A 17,152-nucleotide genomic window follows, 5' to 3' on the forward strand; every position below is an offset into this window, starting at 1 on the left:
AAGGGGTCACAGGAAGTTGAACTTTTAAGACTCAGTTATCATTTTGAACCATTTAAATGATAGTTCCACTTTAAAGTTAAGCTATGCAACAATGGAAAAAAATTGGGATATTGATCTGTTTGTTTCGGCGTAACCAAAAGTAAAGGAGGAAATTGTCACAGTAACCAGGGACTCAGGATGATGCAGGTTTAGATAAACATCTTCCACCTTAACCAGAACTCATTCATTATTCAGACTCCCTCTGCTCCAAACATCAGACCTCAATCTCTGCAGCAGAAGACCTTCCTCTGAAAGGTCTCCTTCACCTGTGAAGGAAACTTTGAAGCTGAAGATGGAGAAACAGGGCTTACATCCCCAGAATGGGTCAGAAACCCATTCTAACTTATGAAAATCTGAATGAATCCAAAGAAGCGTCAATTTATTTGAGGACGGAACTCATTTATTGATATAAAAATGCTTTTAGATTCACTCCTCATGACTGTGATCGAATCATCATATATCTCAGCTCCATCATTATGATCAGAACCTTTTAATACACTTCAAGTTTAAACTGATTAAACTCATTAAAACAAAGAAAAATGAAGCTGATTGCCAGGAAAAGAGAAGAAGTCCAGATGGAATCAGAATACCTGTAAGATCAGAGAGGAGAACCACCAGGTCCCAGGAAAACCAGCTATCAGCTCAATGCAGTAAAACAACTTCAACCAGCAACCAGGAAATAGAAGCAACCCAGCAGCCTCGCCCACCCGGTTCAGACGCCCAAACCGAAACCAAGCGCACCCAGATCAGAACAGCAGAGACAGAAGAAAAGCCGCAGAGGAAAGGACTAGAGAGGCTCGACAAGATCAACAAAAACGATCAAAAGATTTGTGTCGGAGAGCCGAACGAGTTCTATGGACAGGAAGAAGGAACTGCTGGATCATATGAGTCCTGAAAGACACAAACACACGGAACAATGTTGACACCTGTCCTGCAGACGGAAAAACACATCAGCACAAGCTACACTCTGACATGTTGCAGAACTCTTTCCTTAAAATATAATAAAATAAAAATAAAAATGAAAAAACTTGAAACAAATGACCATAAATAAAAAAGATCATAAAAAAACACTCCTACAGATGATCTAATATAACCAGAGGAATTATTCAGATAATTTGTAATTAATCCAGAAGGTTGTGAGGAAGCTAAAACTGCAGTGTAGATTTGACCCATTTCCACAACCGCAGTGAAGGGGTTAGTTAAGAACGTCTGATGATGTTCTTCCACCATAATTGCCCCATCATCCCTCACTGGTTCTCCTGCCATTGGCTCCAACTCACCACCGGGTGGCGATCAGCTGAAAACTCTGCTTATACTGTAGGGCAAAATGTGCTTCAATAAAAACATGAGTAGGCATCCGCACTGGAAAAAATCTAAATCTAGATAAGTCTTTTTTTTTTTATAAGTGAATTTGTTCTTGAATTGAGAAGGTAAAATAAACATTTTGACAATGGAACAAGAAAATTTACATTTAAAATAAGAAAACAAGTGCATTGTCTAATTTCAAGTAAATATCTTATTCTAAGAGTAAAAATAGTCATTCCATTGGCAAATCATCTCATTTACCTACACTGAATTTAAGACATTTGTACTTATTTCTAGACCGTTTTTCGAGTGTGAGTTTGCAAACCTATGGCAATAAATATGAATTTTAGATTTCTGTTGGTGATTTGGTAGAAACAAGTTTAGAAGTTATAAATAAAAGTTACGCAGTTTCCATTTTTGTATGATTTTACGATCCCTGGTGAAGCTGTAACGCTCTTTACTGGTTGATGGCAGAAAGTTCTACTGAAACCTTCATAGACTGAGAAGAACAGGAAAAAGATGGAAACAGAACCATTCATTGAATATTTCAATTGAAAATGATTTCAGCAAAGAAATATTCCATTGGTGGTTTTGTTTTCATCTTCTAGTCTAATTGTTGCTTATGAACAACTTCCAGGCACAATAACGCCACCAACTGTTAAGAAGTAACAGCTTCTATTACTTGTAAATTTGTGATTTATATATGTAAATACATGATTTGTAAAGAAATAGATCTTAATATTAATCCCTACTTTTACACATCCAGGCACCTGAGCACATGTTTTTATTGATGGTTATTTTGCCCCATATCTGCTCATCTCATCATCCCCTGAGATCATAAACTAGTTCCTGGAGCCTTGACCCAAACTAGCTGGGTCCCAATCACACCTATGGACCACCTGGGGTTCAAAGTAGGTGATCAATACAGATGCCTTATAGAGAGGTTTAATATCAAAACAAAGCTCAGATCAGAGCAAATCAAACTTTATTAATGAAGAATCTTCCAACTACGGATTGAGTTGACCAAAGTGCTTCACAGCATAAATACCGAACGCATTGAAAAAGACAGCATAAATTAAAAGGAGAGAAATAAAACCACTTAAAAAAAAATCTTTGTTATGAAACTCAGAAGCGTTTTAGACAAATGGGAGTTGAGTTTGACTTTAAACAGAGGAAGGAGCTTAGTTATGGAGTAAAACTCAAGTCTGTTCCACCTTGTTGGACAAGTCACTGAAAACACTGTTTATACCTGGAGGACCTGTGAGCTAGTGAACCAGGATGGTACCGGCAGCGGCAATTTCATGTGCAGGGATAAAAGAACATGTTCATGTTTACAGGAGGTCTGAGTTTTATAAAAGCTGTAAAGACGACTGAGAAAATCAGATTGATAACAACCAAAAGAGCCTAACAATAAATAAGTCTACTTCCAACAAAAACATAGATTCCTTCAGGATCTCCAGAGAATCTCCAGATTGGACCCCGACCTCTAAAGCCTGGGTAATGACCGATGAGTCGGCGAGATCTGCGTGTCCACATGACAGAATTTCGGCACCTCACCAGCCATCAGAGGGCCTATGTGAAGGGGAGCCATAGATCAGGGCCTCCAGCAGTCTGGCCCCCCTAGACCAGGCATCCCCTCCCTCGGTCCTTGAGGCCCACTGTCCTGCAGGTTTTAGAAGTTTTGTTGCTCCAGCACAGCTTATTTTAATTGAAAGCTGATTAACAGGCTTTTGGTCTACTGCAATCATCATAATCAGCTGTGCTAGAGCAGGGAAAACTCTAAAACCTGCAGGACAGCGGCCCTTGAGGGCCGAGGTTGGGGATGCCTGCCCTAGAGCACAGAGGTCCGGTGTCTAATCGTTAGGTGTCTTTTCTATGGCAAGTATCAGAAGCAGATTTATTGCCAAGTAGGTTTGCACACAAAGAATTTGACTTGATGTTGATGGTGCAGACAAATTATATATATACACAATATAGAACATACAATATACTATATATAGTATATAGCTATATACTATATACACAACAGACTGTGCGGTAATGTAAATAAACAGATATCATTCAGGGTAATTTCAGATCACACGTGGCAAATCATCAGGTTAAAGAGATCTACAGAACCGAAACCAACTGTGTGGAACCAGAACGTCATGTCTGATCCGACTTTACAGGTTGGGTCAGAACTGATGTGGTACTGAGAGTCTGGCCTCAGTAGAACAGACCCATGATCCAGGTGTGTTTCTCACCTTTGACCTTCTGCAGGCGAGCGGACAGCTCCTGCTCTGATTGGTTGGGAGGCCTGTAGGGTGGGGGCTGTCTGAGGGGGGGCAGCGTAGCTTCAGGTATCTGTGGGGGGTAGATAGAGGGTCAGAGGGTCCAGTTGTACCCCATAGAAGAAAGAAGAAACAGAATAAACTAAAAGCCAATCAGCTCTCTCCTTTTCCTCCGTCTTCTCAGTTTCAGACACGTTTAGGCTCACTAAAAGTTCCCCCTAATCTCTCCTGACATTTATTCCCTTCAGGAGCTCTCTGAAGCGCCAGGAGCTTCATTGAGAACTTTTATCTTAAGGTTTTTCCTAAAATGACATCACCAAGAACAACTTTTAGTCCGAGGATTTTTTGAGAGGACAGGCCTCTGATATCTGAGCTGCCGCTAAACCCAGAATTGACTGTGATCTGAGGCATTGCTGCCCCCTGCTGGCCTCTGGCTGCAGGTGTCTATGAGGCTGTGGTTCGTACCAGAGGCTCTCTCCGCTTGACTTTGTGTTTGCTGTTGCTGGATGCTGTTAATGACACCGGCTGGAACACAGAAACACACACAGATCAGATAATCATCACTGCCATGGAACCTTCCCTGATTTATTGTAAACAGAATCCTGAGAACATTAAAAGGCAACGTTATGAGATTATAATAAATTTTAATGTTAATATTTTATATCTTTAAAATGGTTAATATTAGCATGACGTGCCTAGATACGCAAACTGAAGCTAAAGATAAACATTTATCCAAACCGAGAGCTGAATAAAAAGGCTTTCCCTCAAGAACCGACGGCTTGGTGTTCAGTGTGATCCGTTACCCGCGGCGTAGCTGACAGGCTCTGCACAATGAAGACGACCGGACTCGGAGCGGACTTGATGGCGCTGACCGCCTCCTCGTGACTGGCTGTTCGCAGGTCCACACCCGACACCTGAGGGGTGCACACAGTTTACCAGACAGGTTCTGTTAGACTGAGGAACCCTCAGAGCTTCCATACGGAGAACCAGCGGCCCACCTCTAGGATCTTGTCTCCAGTCTTCAGGCAGTGAGATTTAGCAGCAGGGCTGTTTGGAAGAACCTGTTTGATGAAGATTCCCTTCAGTTCCTCTCCGTTCTTCAGGCGTTTGATGACGTGTCGACCTCCAACGATGCTCAGCCCCAGAGACTGGCCATCCTCTGGCCACACTTCCACCCTGTATGGGGGGGAGACATTTAAGTTTGAGGAATGTTTCAGGCTGAGTGGAGGACGTTCTTTGCGTGTCCTGATGATCCAACAAGAACATCTGTCTGGATCCTGAAGCAGAATGCCAGATCCTGCCGCTAAATAATGCCGCTAGATAATCATTGGTTCTGAAGTTAGCTCCATTGCTCTTAAACAGGTAACAGGATGGAGCACAGGATATCCTTAGAACCTGGATCAGGAGGTTCTGGTCAGTGCATTCCTCTGTAGGTGAATTTACCTGCGGGGGGGTCCCCAGTGACTGAAGGCAGGGGTCTCCTCTCCCTCTCCTGCTTCTCTTTCAGGCAGATCACTGTGAAAACAAGCTCAGGTGTTAATCCACGGAGGCTTCCTGTTCGCCTGGACTCACCCAATCAGCGGCTGCCTTACCTGTGTCCCCATCGCTGGCTCCGCCTCTTCCTCCTCCCAGAGTTCACCATCTTTGCAGACCTGAACAGGACAGAAACTTATCAAGTTCTGTTTTTTATTGGAGGTATTTCCTGAGCAATCTGTGTAACTAGAGAGCAACTGTGGATCAGAACCGGTTGGTCCAGATTAGACTTCAGAAGCTGAGGGACTGATATTTGAGTCTGTACATTAGGATGGTTCCTTAAATTGAATGGTTCACATGAAACCAGCTGAGAAAGGACTAATCAATAATGACCCAGCAGGCTGCTGTTAGCTGGTCTGACCTGGAGGGGGAGACAAAGGCCAGATAATCAGCCAGAGAATCTGGACCATCTGATAGGAATGAAATTAATCCAGACTGCACCTTTTATTAAGATTTATCAGATGTTTGTTTTTTCCTCAGATTCAAAACTGATTTCTGAAACGTATCTCAATCATCATCATTTCACATTAAATTCCCCCAGATATTCAGCTCCTCAGCTCATCGCCTGTCCTCTTCACAGTTGGACTCTGTCGTGGACTCAGCTGCATTAAGGTTGAACACGATGTCCAGCTCCTTGTATTCTGACTCTAAACCGAGTTACTTCATTTGAAGATGTACAGATATGCTGCCAATAAACATTAAACATTAGATAATTAGTGATGATTTGATGTAATCTGGAACTGATATAACAATGGTTTGGGGATCTGAGGAGGATTAAAACTGAACATAATCTGATGACACTGATCAAGTTGTGATAAACTGCTGCAAATCTGATACTAATTACATGATAATAGGACAGAAGTTTTTGGAATTTTTAATCAGAGTAATAAAATGTATGCTGTGGTATCCTGGTGATGACTCTTTTCTAGAAGGAGTAAGTTGGTTATATCAGAGAACACTCCTCTGCTACCCTATGTATGCTGACGTCACAGCTTTATATCTCGGTGTCACATGAGCCGAGTCCAGAGCACTGACTGGGTCGGGGGTCCATGAGGTATTTTGGGAGGGTCCCAGAAGTGTGACGATGGATGGATTGTCAGACTAAAGGGGCTAAGGGGCTACCCAGAGATTAGCTCAGAAGTTGGATCTTAGTGGTTCTGATGGCCTGGGGGTAGGAATGGACTGTTCTGTGACATGGACACATAGTGGTGGTACTGACTCGGTGTCGGTGTCCGTTAGAGTGAGGTCCGAGTCCACTTCTCCTTCTCTGGAGTCTGGAAGGCCTGAAGACACATGAACGGATTTCAGAGCGCTTCCTACAGGCGGAACACAGATTTTAAAGTTGGACTCTTTACTCACCCAGGATCAGTCTACCAACAGATGAGATGCTCTCATGGTCTGACTTCTGCAACTCCTCCTCATCCTGTGACGCTCTCCTCCATGTCTGGAGCTGATTTTAGAAACACAGCAGGATTTGCAGAAATCTTCCTCAGGTGAGAAACGTCTCAGCAGAAGCTAAAACATGAGAACTGAACCAACCTCCTCAAAACCTCCTGCTCTGCCGGCAGAGGATGACAGCTGCCACTCCTCAAAGGACGGAGGAGGCATCCTGTGCAGGGAGTTCATCACATCCTCAGCCTCCACCTCCTCCTCATCTACAGCCATCTCTGTGCCCTCCTCCACAGGCTGGAGGTCAGAGGTCAGAGAGGAGGTGTAGCGAGGCAGACCTCCATCCAGAATCAGCTCCTCTTCCTCCTCCTCCTCGTCTTCCTCCTTAGGATATTCTGGAAGCACGGAGCGATTGCTCAATTCCTGAAATCAGACAGGAGAGCTGTTGAAGTGAGGAAGAGCCAACAGGTTCTAACCCTTGTGATGTAATGAATGCTGCCAACCAATCAGGCCAAAGGACCAGATTCAAACAGCTTCTATCATTAAAGGGACAAATATCCACAAAACATCCAGGAAGATGGACAGGCTATAGGTCCATCCAAGTTCTGGCTAAATAACGAGATGTTTAGCATTTGTGTGGTCTAGTCAAAGTCAAAGTTTTATTTGGTTCAAACATGGAGGCCTGTGGAAGGTCATATAAACTTAAAGGAGAATGGGTCCACATTGACTTGGTACCAGTTACTGGGTTTAGGGGATTAATACTTTTTCACCAGAACCAGGTTATTCTGGAGAAACATTCCTTCTTATATTAATGCCGGTTCTCTTTGATAAAAAAAAAAACCTATGCTGCATTTCAAACAAGGAAGGAAAAAAAATCAAAACCAGTAGAAAAAAACTTCACAGCAGCTCTGGAGCCGACTGTGAACAGAGGGAAGTTCTGGTTCTAGACTTGCTTCTGGTTCTGCTCCGTTTTCCAGCCTGACCAACTGCAGATGAGTTGGTAGGATCAGAAATGACGGATTCTGGGCGACTGAAGCGCAGTCAGGCTGATGGGAGGAGATGGTTCTAGATGTTCTGCTGAGTGAACGTGAGACTGAGAAAGTTCTGCTGAACTTCTCCCAGACTAAAACTTTTAACATTAGCTTTGATCTCTGAGCACATAAAGGTTTCCTCCATCTCCCCAAAGAGCCTCCCTCAGCACATACTGAGGGGATATCCTGCTCTTTACATTACCATGCAGACATTAGCGCGCACAGGGAAATATTAATGACAACACTTAGGCTAATTTCCACAGAGCGAGCCTCGTCTTCAAGGACTCTGCTGCTCGGCTTTTAATTTGGGCCCGGGAAGCCGGCCCATCCGGCGCTGTAATGGAGGTGAGGAGCAGACGGCGGCCGCAGCACACAGCTCATAACGCTAACAGCTCGCCCTGCAGACTGATGATTGTTGGCCGTGACTGCCTGGCCTCATATTCTGAAGATTTAAAGACGCTGCTGTTTAATATCCCCCCCATTAGACGATGAGGACGGCAGAGATGATGACGAGCTGTCCTGGAACCGGTCCGTTCTCGCTTTACAGCATGCAGGCCAGGATAGGGGAACGTGACGCTAACGCCGCAGAGACGGAGTGGGCCGATGCTGAGGTGTTTTAGTGGTTCCTTCAGAGGTCAGGATCATTAGAACGGTTCAATTCAAGTGCCATTTAGCTGCTGACAGAGAGCAGAGCGGGTCAGAACAGCGGCTCTGCTCCCTCCGTCAGACCAAAAACCCACAGACCCTGTCTGGGTTCTGGAGTACCCGGAGAGAACTCATGTTTGCAGAGAAAACATGCTCCATGCAGAAACCTCTTGATGCTGAGCATTATTCCTACCAACTGTTCCACCAACTATTCCCTATGCTAAGTTCTATGAAACCTAGTTGGTACCTTGTTAGAACATTTGTGGAACCCAACTAGTACCATTTTATAGCATTCATGAAAGCTAGCTAGCACTTTGTGGGAACCTTTGTAGGACCTATTGGGTTCTTTGTAAGAAGCTTTTAAGAACTTAAGAGCCATTTTTTTTAGAATATTTGTGGAACCCAACCGGTACCATTTTAAAACCACTGGGAATTGTACTGGTACTATTTCTGAGCATTTGTGGAACCAAGCTGGTACTTATTAAATATTTCTGAAATCTAACCTTTATAGAAATAAACTGGTTCCTTCCAAAAATATTCCCAGTGAATCGCATAAGATCTATGAAAGTAGTTAGTAGCTAGTTCCCACCTAGGTACCTAGTAGGTCCTTGTCAAAAATTAATAAATAAAATGAAATTGTCTAGAGAGCTGTTCTAAACTAAATTTCATCTTGTTTACACTTCTGTATATAAAATGACTTAATAAATCTGTCTAAGTGTAAGGTTCTAGTAGGTCTCAGTAATCTGATTACCCAGTCTGCCTGCTTCTGCTGCTTGGAGTAATTTGATTACTGAGTATACCTGGTTCTGCTGCTTCGCTTAATCAGATTACCAAGTCCACCTGCTTCTGCTGCTTGGAGTAATCAGATTACCGAGTCCAACTACTTCTTCTGCTGAGAGTAATCAGATTACCAACTGGCTGCTACTGCTGCTCAGAGTAATCTGATTACTGCAGCAGGAAGCTGTTTGCTCCCATAAAGCTTCAGGGTTTAATCAGGCGCCTCCCTCATGTGACCTCGAAGAGTTAACGAGGTGTGGCTTCCTAACGGGGTCTCTCTCTGGTCAGCGTGACAGAACGATCCTGCAGGGACGTGACAGAACCGACCCGGAGATCTTTATGACGAGCCATCAGGGAGCCCTGAGCTGTGAAAGAGGCTCTTCTGTTAAATGAGCTGCATGTAAAACAGGAAATAAAAGATCAGCACAGAGGCTGACGGCAGCAGGAGGACAAAGAGGAATGAGAGGCCGACAGGGACCAGAACACTGAAAGGTTCTGGCCCCATCCGGATCAGCACTTTGTGTTCTGAGCAGTTAGACTATCTTTGTGCAAAAAAAAATAAATAAATATAGATAGATATTTTTTTTAGATCTCTAATAATTTCTGTCTGTCATATTTAATCTTCTAAGATTCCTGAATGATGCCACAAACCTGGGTTTGGACTCGGAGCCATCATAGGCTGACTTGGTGACACTCGGACCAGGACATATATTAGCCCTACAAATGGGGGGAGTGGCAGTGAAGCGCAGTAAGTGGGCGTGGCCCGCAGCAGGTGGTTGCCCCGTCTGCTCATCTTATGGACATGCTGAGCAGTAAGCTTCCGAGTCACAAAGCAGAAACAATCAAAACACCGTCTCAAGGGTTCTGGACACGAGACAGAACCTGGACAGGTGGATCATCCATCACAATACAATGCAGACAGACAGGGCATGAAATGGTCCATAAAACCATGTGTAAGGGTCAACAGGAGTGTCCTCTGAACCCAGAGTACCCAGAGATGACTCCCCCCATGAACGGAGAGAAACAAAGTTCTGTTCAGACTCTGGAGGTTCAGGCTGACCTTTGCTAGCGTCGCCAAAACCTCTACTCAACCGGAGCAGAAAGTCTCCAGACCCAATGCTTTGGACCTCCTGGTTCAGGATCTTGTCTGGAGCATTTAAGGTCAGTGTCAGCGCCGCCTCCTGGTGAAGCCAATGTACTACAGGGCCTCTAGGCAGACGGTGTTTTGGAAGTGTTTAGAAGAATGTTCCTGATTCTGGGTGGAAGTGCTATGCTGATAGGGCGTCAGAAGGAAGCCAAAGGCGGCATGAAGAACTCCATGACCCTCCACCTGCTGCCACCGGAGGATGAAGTCTAGTCGGCCTTTCCTTGGTGCCGTTTGCTTTATTAATCAGGAGCTAAGAGGAAGAAGAAGACGACAACCACTTTTCAGTGGCACTGATCTAAATTTTGATCTGGTTTAAAGGACTTCCCTGCAGGCCATTTGATCGCCATCATCAGAACAACACAGAACCAGATCCGATTAGCAGTTCTGATTCATCTTTTTTTATTAGTGATCCAACATGATGAACAGATAAATGTTCAACCTGCAGCAGCAGAGGCATTACATCTGTACTGCAGTAATACTGAGTACTGCAGGAGGGGGGCATGTCCTCACAGCAACCCCCCCACTCCCCTCCTCCCTCCGGCTGCCTCACTTAAAGAAAGATGCTGCCGGTTGAGCTGATGGAGCACTTTATAGCATCGAGCCATGGAGCTGAGTCAGCAGGGGAGGGAGAGGGAAGGTGAAAGAGAGGAGAAGATGAAAGCGAGAAGGGGGGGTGAGGATGATGAAGTGAAGGGAAGCAGGACGACAGTTAGAACAAAGACGAAGCTCTCAGAGTGATTACTGAAGGCTTCAGGTGAGCAGCAGGGTTTCTGCAGCAGCCCAGCCGGTCAGAGTTTCATTGATGCAGCTGATTTTAGAAACAATTGGAAATAAAACAAATGTTCCCAGAAACGATTTTAAGAATTTATCTTATTTTCTCTCAGTCATTAAACCAACTGATTATTGTCCCTTTGAGAGACCCATCTGGGCCAGAACTCTGGCCTACCGCCTAATGGCCTGAGATGTTGCTTCAACACATCCTGCTTTGATGTTGAGCACAGCAGCTCCCCCACCATGACGCTGCCACCACCGTGCCTCGGAGCTAGGAGAAGTTCCACCTGAAGCCGCTCCGGCAGAAGAGAACCTTAATTTAACGAATGTGAACACGGATCGGATCTTTTGATCCAGTCTGAGGAGGAGCTGTAGGTCAGGTTTGTAGGAAACGATATGCTCAGGTGGGAGCATCATGGTGCGGTCTGTTAGGTACCGGCAAACTGACCAACATCTGCTGTGAATTCACATGAAAGGTCCGCTCAGATGAGCTTCTGTTCCTTCCTGTGACTCGGATTTCAAATCTGACTGCAGGATAAAACTTGTTCTGATCTGATCTCTGCATCGGCGCCTCCTAATCCAGCCGGACCTCAACACTGTTGTATTTCACGGCCCTAAGATGAATATTAAGAAGCATGAACAACTGAACATTGTTTGAGGGGCTTCATGGGGTTCCTCACACACCTAAACGTTTACCCTGACTTTCCAGGTCACAGAGAGGAGAAAATATTCCTGTTGGTAAGAGAGCAGGTTCTTCCAACACTGATCAAATGTTGAGTACTGCTGCTTTAAAGAACCAGATAAAAGTAGGAGCCATCTGTACCGCTCTGCCTCTCATGAACACTGGATGTACCTCAACTTTCTCAGAGTCATGCTAGCTAAACAGATGGTTTTTTGAGTGCCTTTTATTAGGTTATGACAACCCTTATTTAAATAGGTGTTCAAACAATAAAATGTCTTTAAGAAAACGGTGCTTACCTCTGGAACCAGCCCAGCTTCAGGAGACACCAGAATTTTCTTCTCCTTGTTCGTCTCTGCTTGTTCCTACAGAAACAGGAAATGGATCAAGAGAAGAAGCTGGAAGACAGCAGCTCAGGTTCTGCCAGAACCAGAGGGACTCTGTGTTCACAAAGTTCAGAATCAGAATCAGAATCAGAATCAGAATCGGGTTTATTGCCATTGTTAGTGAAGAGGTTCACAACTAGGAAATTTTTGTGGTACAGTCGTGCAACATGAAACATATATGAAATAGTAAATAAAATTATAAAAATCTCTAAAAACACTAGGGTATAAGGCATGCAAAAAATATACTAATATATACACTTAAGATAAAAATATGGAACTGAAACAGAATCTAAGCCGGAAAAAGACCGGCTCTACTATTCCAAACCTCTGAGCAGAAAAGGGCTGAGAGGAACCAATAAACCCACAATTATGATGAGGTGCAGAACTAGTCTCCTTGGAACCAGAACTTTCAAGCAGAAGTACTAGAACTTCCGTACGGGTTTAATCCTGTTCTAGAACTAAAACAGTGTTCAGTCCAGATGTGCAGTCGGATCTCATCAACCAGGAACAAACCGGAGAAACAAATCAGAACTTACCAGATGCAGAGAATCCGATACCAAAACAAACCTGCTAAGATCTGGACCTTCACCAGTCGGATTTAGATCTGTTAAAAGGTCTTTCTAGGACCAACAATAGTTGGCCCAGTATATCAGCCCAGATCCGCACAGAAAAGATCTTAGTCTTCAATAGTTCTAAAGTTTACAGACTCAATCGGACCAGCACCTTTTAGAGAAGAATGTTTGAACTCACCACCAGTGGTTTGCGGATCCCTAGACGGACAGTACCAGGCGGTACTGCCTTCAGGACCTCCACTGCCTGCGTTAGGGTGAAAGGGTCCAACTGGGTTTGGTTAACTGATACCAGCTGGTCTCCAGGAAGTAAACCGCCATGACGCTCTGCTGATCCCCCAGGAACCAGGGAACGGATCACCATCACGCACCGACCAGGGTCCAACGGGTCCTGAAGAGGCAGACATGACATGGCTATTCATTCTGTTCCAGCTGCAAAGGAAAGTTCTGATCCTTTTGATTAGAGATCCAAAAAGACCTCTAAAGATCGACTCAACTGCACCCTGTGACCGGACTCACCCTGGAGACGACAGAGACCCAGAGCAGACCTGGAATACTGTGGTTCTGTTCCTGTGAGTTCTGTTTCAGAAGCTACAGTGAGTGTGATGATGATGCAGGGTACCCGCAGACAAGTAGAAGGCGGGGACCCATCAACCAGACTCCGCAGCAACACTCAGGTGTTGTCTGGCGGCACCACTCTCAGTTGTCCAGTCAGAACCCTGGATAGTTGGATTAAAATGGTTCCAATCGTAACCAGACGGAACAAGAAAGTGATGCTGCTGATTGTTCTATGGACCGGGTCGGACCAGACCCGTGGGGATTACAGGTCCCAGGAGTTCTCCCGTTCCATCTAGATCCACCTCCTCTGAACTCCAAAACTTCCTGATATCAGGGACATCTCCAGAACCAAACCATCCCTCTGTGACTCTGCAGCTGAAACTCTTCTTTCCACATCTGGAATGACTCAACCCTGAACATCAACAGAACCTCCCCTCCAGCGGATTTGTCTTTCCTTTGGGTCTGATTTGAATCAGGCATTTATGAGGAACCCTCTGGGGTCCTCTGAATGACATCCTGGATCAGCCTGAGGTCAGTCAGAGTGGGATGGATGCTCAGACGCTCCTGATGAGAAAAACATCCCCCCAATCAGCCACTGAGGAGTTTCCACCCGCCGTTCCGATCCGTTTTATTGAACAGTCTATGTTCTATACTGAGGGTTGCTGTCAAGGTCCAACATCTGGTTCTATTTGACCCGTTTCCCACAGAACCCAGACAGAAAAAGCCTAACATGTTTCTCACCAATCTCTCCAGCATCTCCCTGAACTCCCCAGCTTTTATTCAATGAATTTCTCACTTTCTGCTGAGATGTTTATTTTTTTTTTGTTAACATAACATCCAGAGACTTTCTGTGAACCGTCTCTGACCACACCTGAACCAGAACCTGCTGGACCTGACCTGCCAGAACCCGAGCCCCCTCAGAGACCCGGACGGTAGCGGCATTAAAAAGCGCTGCTCTGTGAATTCCCTGCTGCGGGAACCCGGAGCATCGCCTTAGCGGAACGAGCTGCTGCTGTGCCAAGTTTCAGGCTGCCAGAACAAAGCCCAGCTGTATTTTTAGACGGAGCTGCATGGCTACAGGTGGTGAGGAGTCAGAACTCGGGTCCTCCACTCCTACGGGATCCTCAGGAAAAACAAAGGCCTCACACAGGCAGAGGAGCGGAGGAATCAGAAAAACGTAGGAGAAGAAAAGTCAAAATGTTCTCTGCCAAAAGAAGGAAGATGCTGCTTTTTAACGGCGGGTTGAAATGGATCAGAGAGAGGTTGGTGCTGAAGACCACTGAGATGCTTCAGCTTCACATTCAGAAGCTCCTACTGAACTTTCCGCATCTAAAGTTTCACTGAAGAAATTTTGAAGGAAAGCAAACAAACAGAGTTCTGAGGAGGAGTGGAGTGTGGATCCAGTACCTAAACAACGGCACAACACATGGGTTCATTGGCGACCAGCAGAACCCGTCAGGTCCAATCAGGAATCCAGCAGAGGATAACAGAGTCCAACAATCCTTTCATCTATCACAACATCAAATGGATCCAGTTCTCTTAAGGATCCAGAATTATTTCTATTAAACCTAAAAACATTCATCACTGTGGAGGGGCTCAGACTCGTTTTTCTTGGAAGAACGCTTAATTTAGACAAACAGATCATCTGAGTTTGATTGAAGTCCGTACTTTAATTATAAACCCTTTGCAGTCGGACCCAGCTGAAGGAAAACTGCTCATTTCATTTCAGCACAGAGGCTGGTTGAGCTAAACTATTAGAATCACTGTGGAATGATGCAGATTTCCTGATTTTAATGAGTGTAAATAAGGAGTGTACCTCCTTCTTTCCTCTTAAATATGAGGAAAAGACCATTAAGACCGTCATTGGCTCACTGAGGCAGATCAACACACTGCAGATATTTAATTAGGCCTGAGCAGCAACAGCGCTGAGAAGGCCTATTGTATCTTTATTTTTGCATTTGTAACCACTTTGTTTGATTTAAATATAAAACAAAACAAAAATACAAGAATTTAATTAACGATGCAACTAATTGACTCTAGAGGGCTGGAATAATTGACCAGGTCCAGGGCCACATCCTTCAGTATGACACACAACCATCATAACCATCCTCATCGTCATCCTTATCACCCTCCTCCTCATTTCTGGTTTCTCGTGGTTCTTGCAGCTCCTTCTCCTTTAGCTCAGTAGATTTTCTTTTAAATATTTGTTTTTTAGAACCTTCCAGTTTTCATGAGGTTCTCCTGGTTCTCCTCACAGAGTCTGAACTGTCTTCTGGTCTAAAGTCTATCAGGATGAAGTAGTTGGAGGAATACTGGTTCTGTGATTTGCAGCTGGTACCAACAGGTGTGGATGAGTTCTGGACCCTTAGTTTTGGTTGGGTCTAACAAGATAGAAGTTCTCATCATGGATTCCTGTTTTATTTTTAATTTTTTTTTTTAAAGAAAAAAAATCCCTGAAATGTTTGATTTTATTTTATTTTTTTGCTAAAAATAATCAAATAAAAAATCTAGTCAAAAGATTATTGTTGTTCCAAACCCTCAGACTTTATTTAGTGACAGAAATAAATCTGATTCTGGTTCTGATTCCTAAACACAAACAAGCTGACAAAAGGTTTCAGGTCGACTGTCTTCTAGTTTCATAGAAAAAAATATTCTGTTTTTCTTATGGGTCTCTGTGCCCCTTTAGATGGGTTCAATAAATGTGGACCGGGTCTGGTTCTGGGAATGCCTGAGGCTCTGTTAGAAGTGCCCCACCCCCCCTCACTTTCCAAAGGGCTCATAAAACATCCCATCATCTGTGACGGACAGGCCAGCCCTCAGAGACACGTTTCCTCCATCCTACATTCCACATGATGAAGATGCTGCTGACAGAAGGTCCATCCTCTTCTTCAAGTTCTCTCTTTCAGGGTTCTATGCAGCCAATCCTCTCGCTCCATCTAACCCCCCCCCCCCTGACTCCGCAGGTCAGTCATCAGTGGACAGAGCAGTTTGACCAAACCGAGTTAGAGGAAGGGTTCATTATCGTCGCCGCCTGCCTGCAGGGTTTTTATCTATGGTTTAAGTCTCTGTAAAGCTCAGTCTGTCCTCTGGTGACTGGTTCTTTAGACGGACAGAACCATAGAGTAGAGTTCTGGTCATGCATCATTTCAGCAGAATTGTTCAGAACAACTTTAAGGCCCGGTGGTGGAGCAGTGGTGATGTGGGCTTGTTTTGTGCTGTGGCTCACCTGATAGTCCAGGATGCTAAAGCCGAGGCCTTTGTCCTTCTGCTTCTGCAGCTCCACCACGTTCACCTCAGGAGACCAGAGAGCCAGCTCTCCATCGTCATCCTCTTCCTCATCCTCTTCCTCCTGGCTGAGGTCGCTCTCTTCAGTTTCCAACTGCAGCACTAAAGTAGAGACCTGCTCCTGACAGAAAGAAGAACCAGAACTAGAGCCTTGAACAGGTCTGGGCAGTCAGAGATCTTTGGGAGAAATCTGTCTGAAGCTGGGAGGTACCTTCCTGTCCTCCTCTTCCTCATCTTCCTCTTCTTCCTCCTCCTCCAGATGATGTTTGAATCCTTCTTCTCTCAGGAGCATCGCTGACAGTTTCATTTCCATCTGAAGAAAAAATACCAGGATTAACCTTCACTCCTTCTACTGGTTGTGGCTTCCTCTGACCCAGACTATCCCAGAACCCTCAAGGACAGTCTGGGTCAACATTTGATCAAAGGTTCTGTCAAAGTTCTACTGGGTCATTTGCTGCACGGCATCCATGTTTGTCCCCCAAAATATGAAAATCTACGACTAAGAGGTTCTATTAAAGCTCATGGACAGTTTGGGTCCTCTAAAGTTCAGGACAAAAGGGCCTGACCCGAAGTTTTGGAAAGAAATGTTCTGATCACACTAACAGAACCTGTATCAAATATCTGAATTTTCAAGAAAGAAACAAACAGATCTCAGAATCTCACCTCGTCAACGCTTCTGTGAGTGGGTTCTGCTGCTGGATAAGGTGGAGGTGGAGGTTCTGATTCTGGTTCCGGTTCCAGGTCGGAGATCAGGTGTCGGCAGCAGAC

At 44.8% G+C, this 17,152-nt stretch overlaps 1 protein-coding gene across 2 annotated transcripts in view; it reads right to left on the reverse strand.

Moving 5' to 3' along the window:
• inadl (InaD-like (Drosophila)) overlaps nt 1–16,693 on the reverse strand; it is a 47,046-nt gene extending 30,353 nt beyond the window's left edge. The window contains exons 1-13 of one of the 2 annotated variants that reach the window (XM_015376566.1): nt 16,596–16,690; nt 16,326–16,499; nt 12,723–12,932; nt 11,886–11,951; nt 6,687–6,959; nt 6,507–6,597; nt 6,367–6,430; nt 5,207–5,266; nt 5,058–5,129; nt 4,613–4,790; nt 4,418–4,528; nt 4,080–4,139; nt 3,588–3,687 (exon numbers count right to left, since the gene is read on the reverse strand). In XM_015376566.1, coding sequence (XP_015232052.1) covers nt 3,588–3,687; nt 4,080–4,139; nt 4,418–4,528; nt 4,613–4,790; nt 5,058–5,129; nt 5,207–5,266; nt 6,367–6,430; nt 6,507–6,597; nt 6,687–6,959; nt 11,886–11,951; nt 12,723–12,932; nt 16,326–16,499; nt 16,596–16,676 — 1,540 coding nt within the window. In that variant the 5' untranslated portion in view covers nt 16,677–16,690. Of the gene's footprint in view, nt 1–3,587; nt 3,688–4,079; nt 4,140–4,417; nt 4,529–4,612; nt 4,791–5,057; nt 5,130–5,206; nt 5,267–6,366; nt 6,431–6,506; nt 6,598–6,686; nt 6,960–11,885; nt 11,952–12,722; nt 12,933–16,325; nt 16,506–16,595 lie in introns of both variants that reach the window. The other variant, XM_015376565.1, reaches the window with a different exon arrangement.
• Between the last annotated feature and the right edge of the window lie 459 nt (nt 16,694–17,152).

The sequence above is a fragment of the Cyprinodon variegatus genome, unplaced genomic scaffold (assembly GCF_000732505.1).
Source record: "Cyprinodon variegatus isolate N-32 unplaced genomic scaffold, C_variegatus-1.0 Scaffold136, whole genome shotgun sequence".
Lineage (NCBI taxonomy): Eukaryota > Metazoa > Chordata > Actinopteri > Cyprinodontiformes > Cyprinodontidae > Cyprinodon > Cyprinodon variegatus.